Raw genomic sequence first — 18,058 nt, forward strand, 5'->3', positions numbered from 1 at the left:
CTGCAAAAAAGTGTCACACATATGGTATCGCCGTACTCAGGAGAAGTTGGGCAATGTGTTTTGGGGTGTCATTTTACATATACCCATGTTGGGTGAGATAATATCTTGGTCAAATGCCAACTTTGTATAAAAAAATGGGAAAAGTTGTCTTTTGCCAAGATATTTCTCTCACCCAGCATGGGTATATGTAAAATGACACCCCAAAACAAATTCCCCAACTTCTCCTGAGTACGGTGATACCAGATGTGTGACACTTTTTTGCCGCTAGGTGGGCAAAGGGGCACACATTCCAAAGAGCACCTTTAGGATTTCACAGGTCATTTTTTACACATTTTGATTTCAAACTACTTACCACACATTAGGGCCCCTAGAATGCCAGGGCAGTATAACTACCCCACAAGTGACCCCATTTTGGAAAGAAGACACCCTAAGGTATTCCGTGAGGGGCATGGCGAGTTCCTAGAATTTTTTATTTTCTGTCACAAGTTAGGCTACTTTCACACTAGCGTTGTTTGAATCCGGCGTTCAATTCCGACACCGGAACTGCCCGCCGGATCCGGAAAAACGTATGAAAACTGATTACATTAGAATCCTGATCAGGCTTTCGATCACAATGGAAAAATGCATTGGAAAAAACGGATCCGCCATTTATGGACTTAACTTTTTTTTTTCCTATTTGTCGGGTTTAACATGCAGTTCAGTCAAAGTGTTCAGGATTTTTGGCCGGAGGTAAAAATACTGCATGCTACGTTTTTCTGAAAAGCCTGATCAGTCAAAAAGACTGAACAGAAGACCTCCTGATGCATCCTGAGGGACGGACTCTCCATTCAGAATGCATTAGGATAAAACTGATCAGTTCTTTTCCGGATTTGAGCCCCTAGGACGAAACTCAGCGCCGGAAAAGAAAAACGCTAGTGTGAAAGTACCCTTAGTGGAATATGAGACTTTGTAAGAAAAAAAAAAAATAATCATTTTCCACTAACTTGTGACAAAAAATAAAAAGTTCTATGAACTCACTATGCCCATCAGCGAATACCTTAGGGTGTCTACTTTCCGAAATGGGGTCATTTGTGGGGGTTTTCTACTGTCTGGGCATTGTAGAACCTCAGGAAACATGACAGGTGCTCAGAAAGTCAGAGCTGCTTCAAAAAGCGGAAATTCACATTTTTGTACCATAGTTTGTAAACGCTATAACTTTTACTCAAACATTTTTTTTTTTATCAAAGACATGTAGAACAATAAATTTAGCGAAAAATTTATATATGGATGTTTTTTGTGTTTTTTTTTTGCTAAATTTTACAGCTGAAAGTGAAAAATGTCTTTTTTTTTTGCAAAAAAATCATTACATTTTGATTAATAACAAAAAAAGTAAAAATGTCAGCAGCAATGATATACCACCAAATGAAAGCTCTATTAGTGAGAAGAAAAGGAGGTAAAATTCATTTGGGTGGTAAGTTGCATGACCGAGCAATAAACGGTGAAAGTAGTGTAGTGAAGAAGTGTAAAAAGTGGCCTGGTCATTAAGGGGGTTTCAGCTAGCGGGGTTGAAGTGGTTAAAGGGATTCTGTCCCCTCGTTTTAGCCTATAGAGCTGCGGACATGCACGACTAGATTGCCGCTAGCATGTCCGCAATATACCTGTCCCATAGCGCCTTGTGCTTTTATTGTGTAAAAAAAATAGATTTGATACATATGCAAATTAACCTGAGAGGAGTCCTGTCCCGGACACATCTCAGGTTAATTTGCATATGTTTCAAATCGTTTTTTTTACACAATAAAAGCACACAGACCTATAGGGACTGGGTATTGTGGATGTGCCAGCGGCCATCTAGCAAACCATGTCCTCAGCTCTATACACAAAATGCCGGTGACAGGTTCCCTTTAATCTAGAGATGCACCACTTGACTGTCAAATGCAGTAGACTACACTGAGATGCTACCTACATATGGATAGATAGAGATGGATATTGTAACTATTTATCAGTCTTGAACATGAAGCTTAAAGGGGTTCTTCACTTTCATTTAACTGATGATCTATCCTCTGGATAGATCATCAGCTTCTGATCGGCGGGGTCCGACACCCGGGACCCCCGCCGATCAGCTGTTTGAGAAGGCAGCGGCGCTCCAGCAGCGCCACGGCCTTCTCACTGTTTACCGCCGGGCCGCCCGCCCACTGACGTCACGACTAGTATCAACTAGAGTGGGCGCTGCTAAACTCTGTTCACTTGAATGGAGCTTAGCCGCGCCCACTCTAGTTGATACAAGTCGTGACGTCAGTGGGTGGGCGGCCCGGCGGTAAACAGTGAGAAGGCCGCGGCGCTGCTGGAGCGCCGCTGCCTTCTCAAACAGCTGATCGAGAGGATAGATCATCAGTTAAATGAAAGTGAAGAACCCCTTTAATTCCAGTGTGGAACGTCCTTGCTTTTGAAATTACTACAACAGTTTTCCCAGTCTTACAAGTCCTCACATTATCCTCAACCCTGAGTTGAAGAGGTTGTCTGACCAAAGACAAAAAAATAAGTAGAAATGGGAGGTGGGGGGAGATGTTTTTGCACACGTAACCGTGAACGCTAGTGATTCGCTCCAGCAGTCATCTGAATGGGAACAGCACGTTATATGTTCTGATGGAAACAGACCCACAACGCTGCTATGTCAGGACTGTCAGAATGTGAGTGATGATTTTATATTTTGTGTTATTAAAGGGTAACTGTCATGTCTTCATAAAAAAAAATCAATTATAGCATATGTTACTGCTGCAGCAGCATTATGCATAAAGCAATCTTTAGTTTCTTCACATACCACAGTTTTCCTTGAGTTTTTCCCTTAGTTACGGCTAGGACTGCAGCTAACGATAATTTGAATAATCGATTAGTTGTCGATAATTTCATTGATTTAATCAGGGGGAAAAAACACCAAAATGACAAAAAAAGGGGTTTATATGATTTTACTTATTAAAACTAATTGTGGATGGCACTGTTAAGGGGGGGATCTGTGGATGACACACTGTTATGGGGGGGATCTGTGGATGACACACTGTTATGGGGGGGATCTGTGGATGACACACTGTTATGGGGGGGATCTGTGGATGACACACTGTTATGGGGGGGGATCTGTGGATGACACACTGTTATGGGGGGGGATCTGTGGATGACACAGTGTTATGGGGGGGGGATCTGTGGATGACACAGTGTTATGGGGGGGGGATCTGTGGATGACACAGTGTTATGGGGGGGGGATCTGTGGATGACACAGTGTTATGGGGGGGGGGGATCTGTGGATGACACAGTGTTATGGGGGGGGATCTGTGGATGACACAGTGTTATGGGGGGGGGATCTGTGGATGACACAGTGTTATGGGGGGGGGATCTGTGGATGACACACTGTTATGGGGGGGATCTGTGGATGACACACTGTTATGGGGGGGGGATCTGTGGATGACACACTGTTATGGGGGGGGATCTGTGGATGACACACTGTTATGGGGGGGGGGGATCTGTGGATGACACACTGTTATGGGGGGGGGGATCTGTGGATGACACACTGTTATGGGGGGGGATCTGTGGATGACACACTGTTATGGGGGGGGATCTGTGGATGACACACTGTTATGGGGGGGGGGGGGATCTGTGGATGACACTATGTAGCATCTTATGCTATATGTGTCATCCACAGATCCCCCCTCCCCATAACAGCCCCGGCCTCGCCGCTCACAGCAGTAGACTATTCCTTAACTGGCAGTAACTTTTACTTCAACTTTAAATCAGTTCATCTTTATTACCTTACAATGAAGCTCCACTAACATGCAGAGCAGGCGGCGTAACATCACTCACCCACGTGACGCGCCTGCTCTGCCCACTTTATGAATGAAGCAGGCGTATCACATGAGGGTAAGTGACGTTACGCTGCCGCCCACTCTGCCTGTTACTTGAGCTTCATTGTCAGGTAATAAAGATGCGCTGATTTAAAGTTGAAGTAAAAGTGACTGCCGGTTAAGGAACCGCAGGCATAGTGCCTGTCCGCCCGCATTGCAGCGAATCGGCCGATTATTCGATAACTGGATTAGTTGACAACGAATCGCGTTATCGAATATTATCGATAACTTCAATTAATCGTTGCAGCCCTAGTTATGGCTGTTTAAACATTTACAATATGAGGACCTTTTCAAGATGGCTCCTTTGCCAGTTCTCTGAGGCCAAAACTGCTTTCCCTTACTTCCCATACACACTTGCTGTAGCCAGCAGCTCCCTGCCAGCCAATCAGATTGGATTACTGAGAGACGCGCCTCCTCACTCTGAAGCCTAATGCAGGCATGCAGTGTGAGGGACCGCCCCTCTGTCTTGTGTTTACATTAAGTTGGGTGAAAAAAACCAAGATATTTTGTGTGGTCTTCCAAGCGGCACAATCAGCAGCAGTCCCAAACAGAAGTAGATCTCTTCTCCTTTCTTAACCAAGATAAACTGCAATTCAGGGTCCACGCTTGAACTTCATCAGTAAGGAACAGTTCACACACAGCAACACATCCACAAGACAATTTTATCTCGATTCCAAACAATTCCAGCTCCTCGGTCTCAATATCCACCAGCAATTACAGCTCTTCTATCCTTTAAAAGGAACACGACATGTTTGACAAGTGCAATACCGACGGGTTATTGAAACACTACGTATTTTTTTTATTTTACTTACAAGATCGACACTTGTTCACATCACATATAAAATCAATTTGCCCGACCCGGGTTTCACTGTCCGCTTCTTCTGGGGCGTTCCTCTCCTCTCCAATTGACACAACTAAAAAACTCTAATCTCTGGTCACACGTGGTAAGTCTCTGTGTTACTTCCGTTAGATCGACTTCCAAAAGAAATAGGCACTATGATGCTTGTCTGAACATCAGTGTTCAGACATGCATCATCATGCCTATTTCTTTTGCCATATACATAGTATTTAAAAAGAAAGAATAGTATAATTTGGAAGTCGATCTAATGGAAGTAACACAGACTTACCACGTGTGACCAGGCTCTATAAATATGATCACATGATCCACTCCGTCCGATAAACACCGTAAAAGAAAGAAAATAAAAACTGTTTACAAAAGAGACATTTTTGTTACCTTACATCACAAAAAGTGCAACACTAAGTGATCAAAAGGGCATATGTCCCCCAAAATGGTACCAATAAAAACGTCCGCTCATCCTGCCAAAAAAATAGCCCCTATATAAGACAATCGCCCAAAAAATTAAAAAAAAACTATAGCACTCAGAACATGGAGACACTAAAACATCATTTTTTTTTTGTTTCAAAAATGCAATTACTGTGTTAAATTGAAACAAATAAAAAAAGTATACATATTAGGTATCGCCGCGTCCATAACAACCAGCTCTATAAAAATGTTACATGACTTAACCCCTCAGGTGAACACAGTAAAAATATAAAATAAAAACCATGCCAAAAAAGCCATTTTATGTCGCCTTACATCACAAAATTTGCAACACCAAGCGATCAAAAAAGGCGTATGCCCCCCAAAATAGTACCAATAAAACTGTCATCTCATCCCGCAAAAAATGCCCTACCTAAGACAATCGATCAAAAGATAAAAAAAACTATGTCTCTCAGACTATGGAGACATATTATTGTGTAAAACTTAAATAAATAAGAAAAAGTATACATATTAGGTATTGCCACGTCCGTAATGTCCTGCGCTATAAAAAAAAATCACGTGAACTAACCCCTCAAGTGAACTCTGTAAAAATAAATAAAAACTGTGCCAAAACAACCAAATTTTTTTTTTGGTCACCCTGCCTCATAAAGTGTAATAATGAATGATCAAACAATCATATGTACCCAAAAAGGTACCAATTAAAAACGTGAACTCTCCCTGCGAAAAATCAGCCCCTGCACAAGACTGGCAGAAAATAAATAAAAATATGGCGTTAAGAAAATGGAGACAAACTTTTTTTTTTTTTTAAATGCTTTATTATGAAAACAAAGAAAATAGACATATTTGATATCGCCGCGTACGTAACAACCTGCTCTATAAAAATAGCGCATGATCTAACCTGTCAGATAAACATTGTAAAAAATGAACTGTGCCAAAACGGCCATTTTTTGGTTACCTTGCCTCACAAAAAACGTAATGGCTATTAAAAATCATGTGTACCCCAAAATAGTACCAATAAAATGGTTACCTTATCCCCTAGTTTCCAAAATGTGGTGACTTTTCGGAGTTTCTACTATAGGGGTGCATCAGGGGGGCTTTAAATGGGACATGGTGTCTAAAAATCCAGTAAAATCTTCCTTCCAAAAACCATGCGGCAGTCCTTTCCTTCTGCGCCCTGCCGTGCGCCCTTACATCAGTTTACGACCACATGTGGAGTGTATCTGTAAACCTCAGAATCGGGGTACTAAATTGAGTTTTGTTTGGCTGTTAACCCTCGATGTGTTAAAGAAAAAAAATGGATTAAAATGGAAAATCTACCAAAAAAGTGAAATTTTATCTCCATTTTCCTTTAATTCTTGTGGAACACCTAAAGGGTTAACAATATTTGTAAAATCTGTTTTGAGTAACTTGAGGGGTGTAGTTTCTACAATGGGGTCATTTATGGGGGGTTTCCACTATGTAAGCCCCACAAAGTCACTTCAGACCTAAACTGGTCCTTAAAAAGTGGGTTTTGGACATTTTTTTATATACATATTTTATGAGGTATCGCTTTCTGTTTTTAAAAGCAGAGAAATAGAAAATTGCAAATTTTTCACAATTTTGGGGCAATTTGTAATTTTTTCGGAAATAAAGGTGAAATATATTGACTCAAATTTATGACTGTCATGAAGTACAATGTGTCACGAGAAAATAATCTCTGAATGGCTCGGATAAATACGTGTTCCATAGTTATTGCCACATAAAGTGACACATGTTAGATTTGCAAAAAATAGCCTGGGCAGGAAGGTGAAAACTGGCCTTGGGTAGAAGGGGTTAAGGGAGCAGTGGAAAGGGACAGAGGACATTAATGAAAGCTGTTATTATAAGGTAATTACAGATCTTTTGGCAATCATTGACAGACTAACTCAGGTATACATGCCTAGCTGTAATAAACTAGCAAATAAAATAAAAAAAATGACAGTTACACTTTAATAACCTATATGGTCGTTCACAACCTGTCCCTTCTGTACATCTCAGGCCCTAGTCTTTTGATCTTCACGCTTGATGTCTGGTCATCAGAAGGTCTTCTTTGCCCTCTTCTTATTTATTGTGTGCACTCCCCAATACTCTGGTACTTGCAATCAGACTGTCCACAGATCATCAAAACCATTACAAGCAACCTGAAAACCCAGTTCTTCTGTTTTACAGGATAGCAAAAAAGGTTTTGGCATAGCAGTTTCTGGAGGAAAAGATAATCCACATTTTGAAAATGGAGAGCCTTCTATTGTCATTTCTGATGTTCTTCCTGATGGTCCTGCTGATGGTGTCCTACAGTAAGTACTTTGTTTGCCTAAGTAAAATGATGATTACCTAAATGAGAGTCTTACCTTATAAAGTCTATTCTGCTGCTTTCACAGTCCACTAAGAAAACCATGTTGTATTGCATTGTATTGTAAATGTCTACATAAAGCAAACTGAATGCATGGGCTTTGTTTAATAAATGGTGCACTGCTGACCATGGAAGATTCTAGATAAAAATGAAAGAGGAACACGTTTTACAGGTGTAAGTCTAGATTCATACCACATTTCTTTCTTTACAGTTTAGGCAGATTCCTTTAACTGCATTCTGCAAACCTGAAATGTAACTGGAGACTTGTGCAGTTAGACCCTATTGTTGCATTGACTTCCATTGTACTTTTTTTTTTTTTTTTGTTGTTGTTATAGAAGTCGATGGCAGTAGGATCTACATGTATCCAGTTGCATCCTATTGTACCACATACTTGTCATCGCATGTACTTTTCTGATGTCCCAAAAATATACAAAAGCATATTTCCATGTGCTAACTCATTTTTATAGATTAGCTAGAAAAAGTATACAATTTGGAATTACCTGGATTCTGTGTTAGTAATAAATGTGGTTTGATTGTTATCTAAGTTATAATTGTAGACAAACACAATCCTTGTCTTTTATTGAGCACATTACTTAAACGGCCACAGTGCAGCGAGAAAAAGTAAGTGAACCATTGAATTTAATAGCAGCAGTCCCCTCCACCAATTGTTTATTGCAGATGCAAATTATATTTGTACAGTTTTGAGGTGACACAGCAGCTCTAGGGTTAAAGGAAAATGCCATAAATGTCCAATAGGCGCAGGTACCACTTCTGGGACCCCCACCAGTTTCGAAAACACAGCCCCGTCTTATGACATAGAGCGCATTATTCCCTTAATTATAAGGCACCCTGAGACAGAAAAGACAGTTTTTGGTGTTGATGTGCAATGTTCTTTTTCCTCCGATCATAGCATAGTGAATTTGTGTTCCCCATTTGTATCACCTATCCATTGAATATTTTCCAGAAAAATTGTGGAACATCCAGTTGGAAATTGCCAAACTTAAGATGAGCTGCAATGTTTTGTTTTTTACCGCAAGTGGTGCCCTTCCATGAACACTTAGATCCTGCTTAGTATTTTTCTAATAGTAGACATAATTCTTTACAACCTCACAGAATTGCCCAATGTGCTCTTGGACTGATCTTAACAGAATGCCCTGTCCTAGGGAGAGTAGCAAACGTCCTGAATTTCCTCCATGTGTGGGTCATTTTTTTAAAAGGGGTATTCTGGTTGTGCGAAGTTATCCCCTTTCCCAGCAGTAGGACTCCCACTGATCACAAGAATGGGGACACCGTACGCCATGGAGCCCTCAGAAATCAACAGAGCCATCAGCTAGGCTATTCATTACTATGGAAGTTCCGGAGATAGCTGAGTGAAATGAATCGACCGACTGACCGGCCGCTCCATTAATTTCCGGGGGCTCCATGGGGTATGGGGTTCTGGTGATCAATGGGGGGGGGGGGGGGGGGTGTCCCAGCAGTAGAACCCCCACCAATCTAATAGTTATCCCAGCTTTAGAGTGGATCTCTTGTACAGTGCTGTGTCAAAGCTCAAGTTGGTACAATTGTGCCTGCTTAATGATCGAAGATAAACGTCGGTAGTAATATAGTTTTTTATTAATGCATATTCTCTAATTATTGTTTGTTCTGCTGTTTTACAGAGAAAATGATCGAGTGGTCATGGTTAATGGAACACCTATGGATAATGTTCCACATTCATTTGCAGTGCAACAATTACGAAAGTGTGGAAAAACTGCTGTGATTGTAAGAGTTACACATTTTTTTTAGATTTCCTTTCTTTAAATGTGCCAATGTGCTTTCTTACTTGGGCAGATATAGTATAATATGTCAGCGCCAACCCCCCACGGTAAACTAGAGTAAGCAGTGTGTAGTGCAAGTGACACTGAGTCGGATTCTGTAATTTGTATCTTCATACTCACTTGCTTTCTGATGCTGTGCTCCCTCAAACAGCAGTAAAATGCATTGTGAGGACTCCTCCTGGAGTCCTCTCCATTATGTGCATGAGCTCAGGAGTCCTCTCAATGCATTTTACTGCTGGTTTGTGGGAGCATAGCGTCCGAATGCAAGAGGGTATGAAGATAAAAATGACCTGATCAGGCTGCGTCACATTGTACACTGCGTACTCTAGTTTGGGGGGTGTTTGCTAAACCCCACTTAGGCCTCTTTCATACGAACAATAAAGATGTGTTCAGTGAAACTCGCACCATTTTCCAAGCAAGTTCAGTCAGTTTTGTCTGCCATTGCGTTATTCAGTTTTTTTCTGCGCTGGTGCAATGCGTTTTGATGCTTTTTTCATGCGCGTGATAAAAAAATGAAGGTTTACAAACAACATCTGTTAGCAACCATCAGTGAAAAACGCATTGCATCCGGAAGCAAGTCTTTTCACTGAAGTCCCATTTACTTCTGTGGGGCCAGGACTGCGTGAAAAACGCTGAATATAGAACATGCTGTGTTTTTCACGCAATGCAGAACTGATGCGTGAAAACAAATGCTCCTGTACACAGACCCATTGAAATGAATGGGTCAGGAATCAGTGCGGGAGCCAAACCTTCACGTCACGCATTGCACCAGCGTGGAAAACTCGCTTGTGTGAAATGGGCCATACATTTCTTTACACTTCAAAAGCAGTGACAGTGTTTTTATTTTTATTTATTTTTTACACCACAAAAGTAGAGTAGAAGTAATAAATGTACCATAGTAGCTTTCAGATATTTCTCCATTTTATTTTATTTTATTTTATTTTTTTAATGAAAAAACCTAACTGAGTGAAAGTGTCTTCACAAAGCAATAAGCACTTTATGAAGGTGTTTTTTTTTTTTTTAAATATTCCTTGTCTAATCTAGAAGTCGGGAGCAAGTTTTTGAAATCATGCAGAAAATCTTTTGAGGCTTGTTTCTCAGCCATAACAAAGGGACCTCTCATTCAAGGTTGTGAAATGTGAGGTTCCATTAGATAGTGTGTGTTCCATGTTACATAACGGAAAGCATTTGCAGCTAACGACCAGACTTGCACTGAGATGGCGTTCAGGTTAACACATTTTTGTTAAATTTGTCAAAAAAATAAAACCATAAATATACTTGAGTCTTATTTATTTATTCATGTATTTCTGTGTGTTTGTGGCAACATATATTATGCAGCGCAGTACAGAAATTCTCATCTCTCACTTCAGTTCATGTTCCCAGTGATGCTCACAATTTAATTACCCCATCTTGTATACAGTCAATTTCATAAGAATCCAGTTCACCTATCCATATGTTTTTTGAGTGCAGGGAAAAATAGGAGGCCTACAGGAAGCCTACACAAGCATGGGGAGAACATGCAAAGTCCATGCAGATGTTACCATTTTCCCATTGTCATTTTGGTAGAACTTTAATTTATCAGTGTTCTTTCCCCTCTCTTCTTTGTTGAAATAGGTAGTGAAAAGACCTCGTAAGGTTCAAGTAACAGCAATAAGGCGAACCCCCTCTCCTGAACCTGATTCTAGGGTATTTGATATAATTGATGATGGACAGCTTGATAACAGAAGTGCATACAGTGGATACAGTGAAAGCTGGCAGAGTGGCAATGGTCGACGTAGTCGAGAATCCAGCCCAGACAGAGGCTATAGTAGGGAGCAAGAAAGAGGTCGCTCATATGACAGAGACCCAGGTTATGTTCGTGGTAGGAGCAGAGAACGGAATCTAGATGATGAGCATGAATCTAGACGGGAGGGAAGCCGAGGCAGAAGCATTGACCGAGATCTGAGTGAGGAACGGAAATATAGGAGAGATCGAGTAAGGAGTGTGGACAGGGAAGAGTCCTTTGAACGTAGCTACAGTGGAGACTACAGTCCAGATAGAGGAAGTAACCGACGATCCCAACTTGATTACAAGAGTGATAAAGAAGTGCTTCACCGCAGCCGAGATCTGCTCCAGTCTCATAGCCCATCCCCTGAACCACTCCGACTATCTGCCCGAAAAGGTCAAGAGAAACCCGTTAGTGTATTACTTTTCAAAAAGAGGCAAAATGAAGGTAGGACTATACTGTAAAAGTTGTGGATTTTGTTTAATTTTGCTTTTTAAATGAATTATTTGTAGAATTGGGCTAGGGCTACACAGCAACATGTGTCGCGTAACAAAAAGGGTACAACTACACTGCGGCATGAAAACTATAATGATAGCCAATGGTGTCGCACTGCGACATGCTGTGACTATCATGACCATTGCACAAAAATCTAAATTGGATGGATTTTTTCCTACTGCCGTATCACAGTTGCTACATGTTGCAGTGCGACACCATTGATGATTATTATAAAAAATGTCATGTGACTTTTCTGCAGCAAGAAGTCACGAGACACATGTGCCTGGGTTGCCCCAGCTTTGCACTACAACAGCATCTTGATTATATTTTAAATTGTGACACTTTACATTTCGGCAATAAACAGTAACAAAATTGGGGCATGGAGTCATAGATGATGCATTTTTATGTAATAAGGATGATTAGGAGTTTCCTGGCACCCCTGACTTTGTTGTACAAACACAGGAATTTATTGAATGCACGTAACAGATGTACTCCTTTTAAAGGGAACCTGTCATCAACTTTATGCTGCCCATACTAACGGCAGCATAAAGTAGAGACAGGCGAGTTGACTTCAGAAGTCTGTCATTTATAAGTTACAAGTAAGGTGGTTCCCGAGAACCAACATCACAATCATTGCAGACTGGGCCTGGAGGAGAGTCCCGGCCACCTGAGAAGAGTCCTGGTTATTCATGGATTCCTGCTCTCCTGCCGATGACTGACCGTCTTCTACCTAGTTTTCTCCCTTTCTTTCTAGGAGAGAACTGCCAATCATCAGCAGGAGATCAGGAGATTATGAATAACTATGACTCTTAATCCACACTTACCTCCTTCTCCTCCCAGCACAATGGCTTTTGCACAGGTCACGAAGCATGCCTAAAGCTCTCCCAGATCTGTTTTTCAGTGAGGTTTCTTTTCTCCACATGGCTACTGTAAAGGAAATGTTTGAACTGTTCACAGCCAAGTGTCGTAACCATGTAAATAAAATACATAGAAAAAAAAATGTTTCAGAGTAGTGTTATAGTTCATGTGCACACACAATCATATGCATACATATAAAAATGCCCCATGGGTGCAAATATACATATAAGGGCTTAAAAAGGCCTCATCAAGTCAGCTAATACATTGCAATATGGGTTAATGAAGTATTTGCCATCTTATTCCAGTGCAGCTGGAGTGCTGCTGCATCTTTTCTCTGGGTCAGCATACACACATATACAAATGTGTGCACACACTGTTTATTTTGGAGAATTTCAGGTCATGTTTTATGCTTTTTTGTTTATCACAGAGTATGGTTTGCGACTAGGTAGCCAGATATTTATCAAAGAAATGACAGATACTGGATTGGCAACAAGAGATGGCAATTTAAATGAAGGAGACATTGTTCTTAAGGTAAATATCTTTTGTATTTTTGTTTTATGCTATATTGAGGACGTCCATTTACAGGTTAGAAGAATGTCATCTGAACCTACTAATTGTGGTGGGATCAGCCGACCATCTGATGTGTATTGAGTTGTCCTGACATTGTCACGGTCTCTCCCGTGACAGGGGTCAGAAGATCTAAGAGACTGGCTGCACGTGATGTGATCTGACAGCCTCTTTGGTTTCACTTGTTTCTGTGTTGTTGCTGGTTATGACTGCACATCTTGTCTCAGGTGTAGGTTAAGTGGTCATTCCAATTCCTCTATTTAGTCTGGTCTCGCCTATCATGCTATGCAGTTGATAGCTCCTTTCTGGTTTTGGAAGTGCTGGTGTTTTGTTCTCCACGGAGTTGCTGCTCATCCGCATACTTCGGAGTTAAGTGTCTTTTACTATTTTCTAGTTCGTTGTATTCCCCTATCTTTTGGTATTAGGCCTGAGGAAGTCTCCTGTTCCTTCAGCTGGGAAGGAACAGGTCATCTTTTGTCTTTACTCTATCTCCAGGGCTCTTTAGGGTCAGATAGGGCTCTAGGTTACAGCGTATGAACATTCCTACCATCGAGGTCTGTTCATACTGATAGTAGTCAGGACTATTTGCCATACTGATAGTAGTCAGGGCTCGGTCTAGGGATTTACTAGGTGATGACCTTTCCCCCTTTCCTTAGTTTCCAGGCCTAGTACCTTTTTCCTTCCCTCTGCTGTGGAGTTTACTACCCACACCACGCCGTGACAGTTATAATGCCCAGTCCTTGGTCTTTGCAGGACATTTGTCTGGCAGCAAATTATTCCCTGCTCTCCATTGAGAACACATTCACAGTTGGCCAAGCTGAGGTTGCATGTGTATGGGGTTGAGCAGAATAGTTGTACACTGAAGTACATATTAATCTAGTGTGTAACATGCATAAAAACTAATGAATAACTGAAAAAAATGTAGTACTAGATTTGATTTGTTTGATGTGAATCTTTCATATTGAACATGTTTCCCTGTCTGTCAGCAGTGTGGTACAGGGCAGGATGGAATGAACAGATGTCATGTAACAGTGCGCTCTAAGCTTATGCCACTAGTGAGCAGTCTTACTTAAAGGTGTTGTCCCTCTTAAGGATTACGATTGTCTGACGAGCAGGGGTCTGACCACTGTGGCCTGCACTGATCACTAAAATGGGGACCCTTTCATCTCACGATCCTTAGGATAGGTCATCAATATCAGATTGGCGGGGGTCCGACACCCGGCACCCCCGCCGATCAGCTGTTTGAAGAGGAGGCGCGTTTCGTGCCAGCGCTGCCTCCTCTTCACTGTTTACCTTCTCGCCGTCGCCTCTACAGCGGTGAGCAAGTGTAATTGCACCCATGCCGTCCCATTCATTTCAATGCGACTGATCGCTCCTATACAAGTGTATGGGAACGATCTGTCCCATTGAAATGAATGGGACGGTTAGGTGTAATTACACCTGCTCACCGCTGTAGAGGCGACGGCGAGAAGGTAAACAGCGAAGAGGAGGCAGCGCTGGCACGGCACGCGCCTCCTCTTCAAACAGCTGATCGGCTGGGGTGCCGGGTGTCGGACACCTGCCGATCTGATATTGATGACCTATCCTGAGGATAGGTCATCAATATTAAAAGCCTGGAAAAACCCTTTAAGTAAGACTGCTTACTAGAGACATAGGCTCACCGCAAACAGTTACATGGTATCTCTTCTTATAAAATGATCTACTAATCTATGTTTACGTACAAAAATGTCTCAAAATAGACAATGGGGCAACCCTCCAATATACATATACCACCATATACTGTACCTATATCAATATACTAATCTCTTCAGTCCATCCTGCCCTTACCACACTGTCCAGACAGTGCTACATGTTTAATATGAAAGGTTCTTTAAAGCCTCTCCTTCTCTGCCACAGATCAATGGCACGGTGACAGAAAATATGTCTTTAGCTGATGCCCGGAAACTAATTGAGAAGTCAAGAGGGAAACTGCAACTGGTTGTACAAAGAGATGCCAGACAGACACTGATCAATGTACCTTCTTTGCACGACAGTGATTCGGATATTGGAGGTATGTGTTTAATAGCAGATTTTATTTAAATTTTTTTTAAATTAAAGTTTTTTATTTCCTAATCTGCCTTTATAATGAAAGCTGGCTGTACATTAGAGATTTGGGGCTCCTGAAAAGACTGATTTGGACCACTTTTTGACTACTTTTCATCACACGCACAAGCATGACAGTTGACCGAAGAAAGCTTAGCTTATCTGTCTTGTCGGATAGTTTTTTTTATGCCAAATGACATATAGGCATCACATCAATGGAAGGCTACAGATCAGGGCAGAGATTGGTCAGTGATTTATTTTTCATTTATGGCTTTGTCCAAAATTACAGCCTTCCAAGACCATTCATGAACAACACGTTCTGCAGAAAACAGCTGTCTGAAATCTCTAGTATATGGCAAGTGTACAGAAGGACAATTTGGGATGAAACACCAGTACAAACTATAAACATAACCCAGAGGGGGGGAAACCTCTTGAAGGGACACTTCAATCAGAAAGGGGTATTTTTTAACTCCGTATTCATAGAAAAAAAAAAAAAATAAATAAAAATATATATATATATATTTTATATTATAATTTTTTTCACTATTTAGCTGTACTTTTTCAATTCAGCAGCGCTGTGCCATTGTAAATGATATCCAAATTATTGCTCAGAGAGAGAAAACTCCTATATAGATGGGCAACCCATTGATACTTTTACTTTGTCTGTTTGGGACAGATGTTATCTTCTAATATAATAGTTGATGTATAATTTAGGATGCTGGTATAACAACTCTGTCTAGGCCTTTCAACAAAACAGTAAAGTGGTCCACAGAAGAGCATTGCACTTATCCGTGCAATGTTTGATGCCTCTCATTGAGTCACTCATCCTCTTTCCATTCTGGTCACAGTGAATAGTTTGACTGAGAAAGTCAAGTGAGCCTGTTTGCTGTGCTAAAAGCTCAAATAAAGGAGGACGTTCAAGAGCTAGTACAGAAAGTAGAATACACGGAGCAAAGTCCAAAAACTATATCCAAGAAATCATGCTTCTGTGTTTTTATGAAAAAAGAAATAAAAAAAATAATAATTTACACATAGGCTTTCAGCACCATACATGTTCTTTAAAATGCGGATGCCATAGCCGGTGGGTCTTTGCTATTTCAAACAGCAGAGACCTGCAGCTAATGTCTGCAACTGGCAATAATGCTGATCGTAGTAATTTAAGCCTTTAGATGCTGTGGTCAATTGTGAACACTGCATCTAAATAGTAAAATTGCGGCGATCGAGGAAGCCAGTCATTCATGCTAATATGCCGAGTGTCTCTGAAGAGACTCGGTCATTTATGATGTGCTGATGTCCCTTAGGTGCAGGTTATAGATATAGAAAATAATGTATACCACAATGATATTATGAATGCAATAGCATGTTAAACCAGTTTAGGCTGAATCATGTCAATTGCTGAAGGCTACTGATTATTTTCCTGAATTGTTTTACAATATTTTGCATTATGCACCATATTTCTGTTCTAAAAAGTTCTTATGTTTTTACATTTGAGATTGTTCACTTTATGTTACACAGATATATCTGAAATAGAATCCGACCGTTCCAGCTCCCCTCAAGATGATAGGAGATTACAGCATTCAGACTCTCCTTCCTTCACCGAGAAATTGAAAGAAATGCCAGTGTGAGAAACAGTGCTACAATGTCTTTCTGTACATAACTGGCCAGTATAGTAAATTAGATAATGGCATCACTGCTTACATAATTTGACAATTTAAAGAAATGCAGGGCTTTAGCTCCCCACCTCAACCCCTCCCCATGGTAAAGGAATATTTATGTCCTGCGTATACTCCATAAAGCACTACCAGAAAGACCTTCCAGCTTACCATACATGTAACAGTATTATTCTTTTCTGCAAAGAGAATTTTTGTCCCTTCTGGAACTTAAGCGCTCATCTCACACATTGATGGCATATTGCTAGGATGTGCCATCAGTATCGGATAAGAGCAGGTCCCAAAAGTAAGATTTGCACCTCTCTCCAGAATGGGGCCCCCAACGTCAAGGAGAGCACACGAGCATGCTTAGTGGAGGAGATTTATCAAACTAGTGTAAAGTAGAACTGGCTTAGTTGCCCATAGAAACCAAACTCCACAATTTAATTTTTTACAGCTCCTTTGGAAAATGAAAGGTGGAATCTGATTGGTTGCTATGGGCATCTCAGCCAGTTCTACTTTACACCAGTTTGATAAATCTCCCCCAGTGTGCTTATCATTCATTGGTGTAGAAGTTCCGAAAGTAGCTGAGTAAGTGTGTTTGGCTATTTTCAGAAGTCCCATAGTGATGGATGGGGAGCGCAAGTGTGGCTACTGCTCCATTCACTGCTATGGGACTGCTGAAAATAGCAGAGTCAGCTCTTTGTAAACTTCCCATAGCGATGAATGGAGGGTGCCGGCGCATGCACAGCTACTTTCCGTTCACTTCAGGGACCCCATTCTGATGATGGGTGCGGGTCCCAGCTCCTATTGGTCATTGATGGCATATCCTAGTGTGTGAAATGAGCCAACCCTTTTAGGATTAGAAGTTCCCATAGTGTTACTGATCGGTGGTACATCAGACGATTTGTACAAAAGATCCAAGCGTCAACATCCCAGACTGAACTGGTAGGTCAGGGGTATAATTATTAAAAGAAAAAGAGCTGTGGGGAATGACCGTATACAGGCGATCATGCAGTACATGTAAAGTTTTAGCAGACAACCATCCAAACAAATTCAATATGACTGATCAATTTTTAGTCAAACAGTAATCGGTCTTCGGACATAATGAATGATTGTTCACATAAGAGTTTAAAGCTATGATCGCCTAAAATGATAGAAAAGCCTGACCGTTTTGTCAGTAGTTGTTACAGGCCCTTTTATCATGTTTTAATGTTATGGCATATTGCTAGGGTATTCTGATTGGGAAGTCCTGACCAAGAAAAAAACCTGGCAATTGTCCATTCTTCAGTAGTTCAAGTAATGA

General features: G+C 41.0%; 1 protein-coding gene across 4 annotated transcripts in view; it reads left to right on the forward strand.

The window, feature by feature from the left end:
* LOC122922236 (tight junction protein ZO-2-like) overlaps positions 1–18,058 on the forward strand; it is a 130,474-nt gene that overhangs the window by 83,346 nt on the left and 29,070 nt on the right. For all 4 annotated transcript variants that reach the window (XM_044272809.1, XM_044272818.1, XM_044272827.1 and 1 more), the window contains 6 exons: positions 7,339–7,463; positions 9,178–9,280; positions 10,951–11,548; positions 12,882–12,985; positions 14,918–15,071; positions 16,619–16,724. In XM_044272809.1, the coding sequence (XP_044128744.1) occupies positions 7,339–7,463; positions 9,178–9,280; positions 10,951–11,548; positions 12,882–12,985; positions 14,918–15,071; positions 16,619–16,724 (1,190 nt within the window). The remainder of the gene's footprint in view (positions 1–7,338; positions 7,464–9,177; positions 9,281–10,950; positions 11,549–12,881; positions 12,986–14,917; positions 15,072–16,618; positions 16,725–18,058) is intronic.

The sequence above is a fragment of the Bufo gargarizans genome, chromosome 1 (genome assembly GCF_014858855.1).
Source record: "Bufo gargarizans isolate SCDJY-AF-19 chromosome 1, ASM1485885v1, whole genome shotgun sequence".
NCBI lineage: Eukaryota > Metazoa > Chordata > Amphibia > Anura > Bufonidae > Bufo > Bufo gargarizans.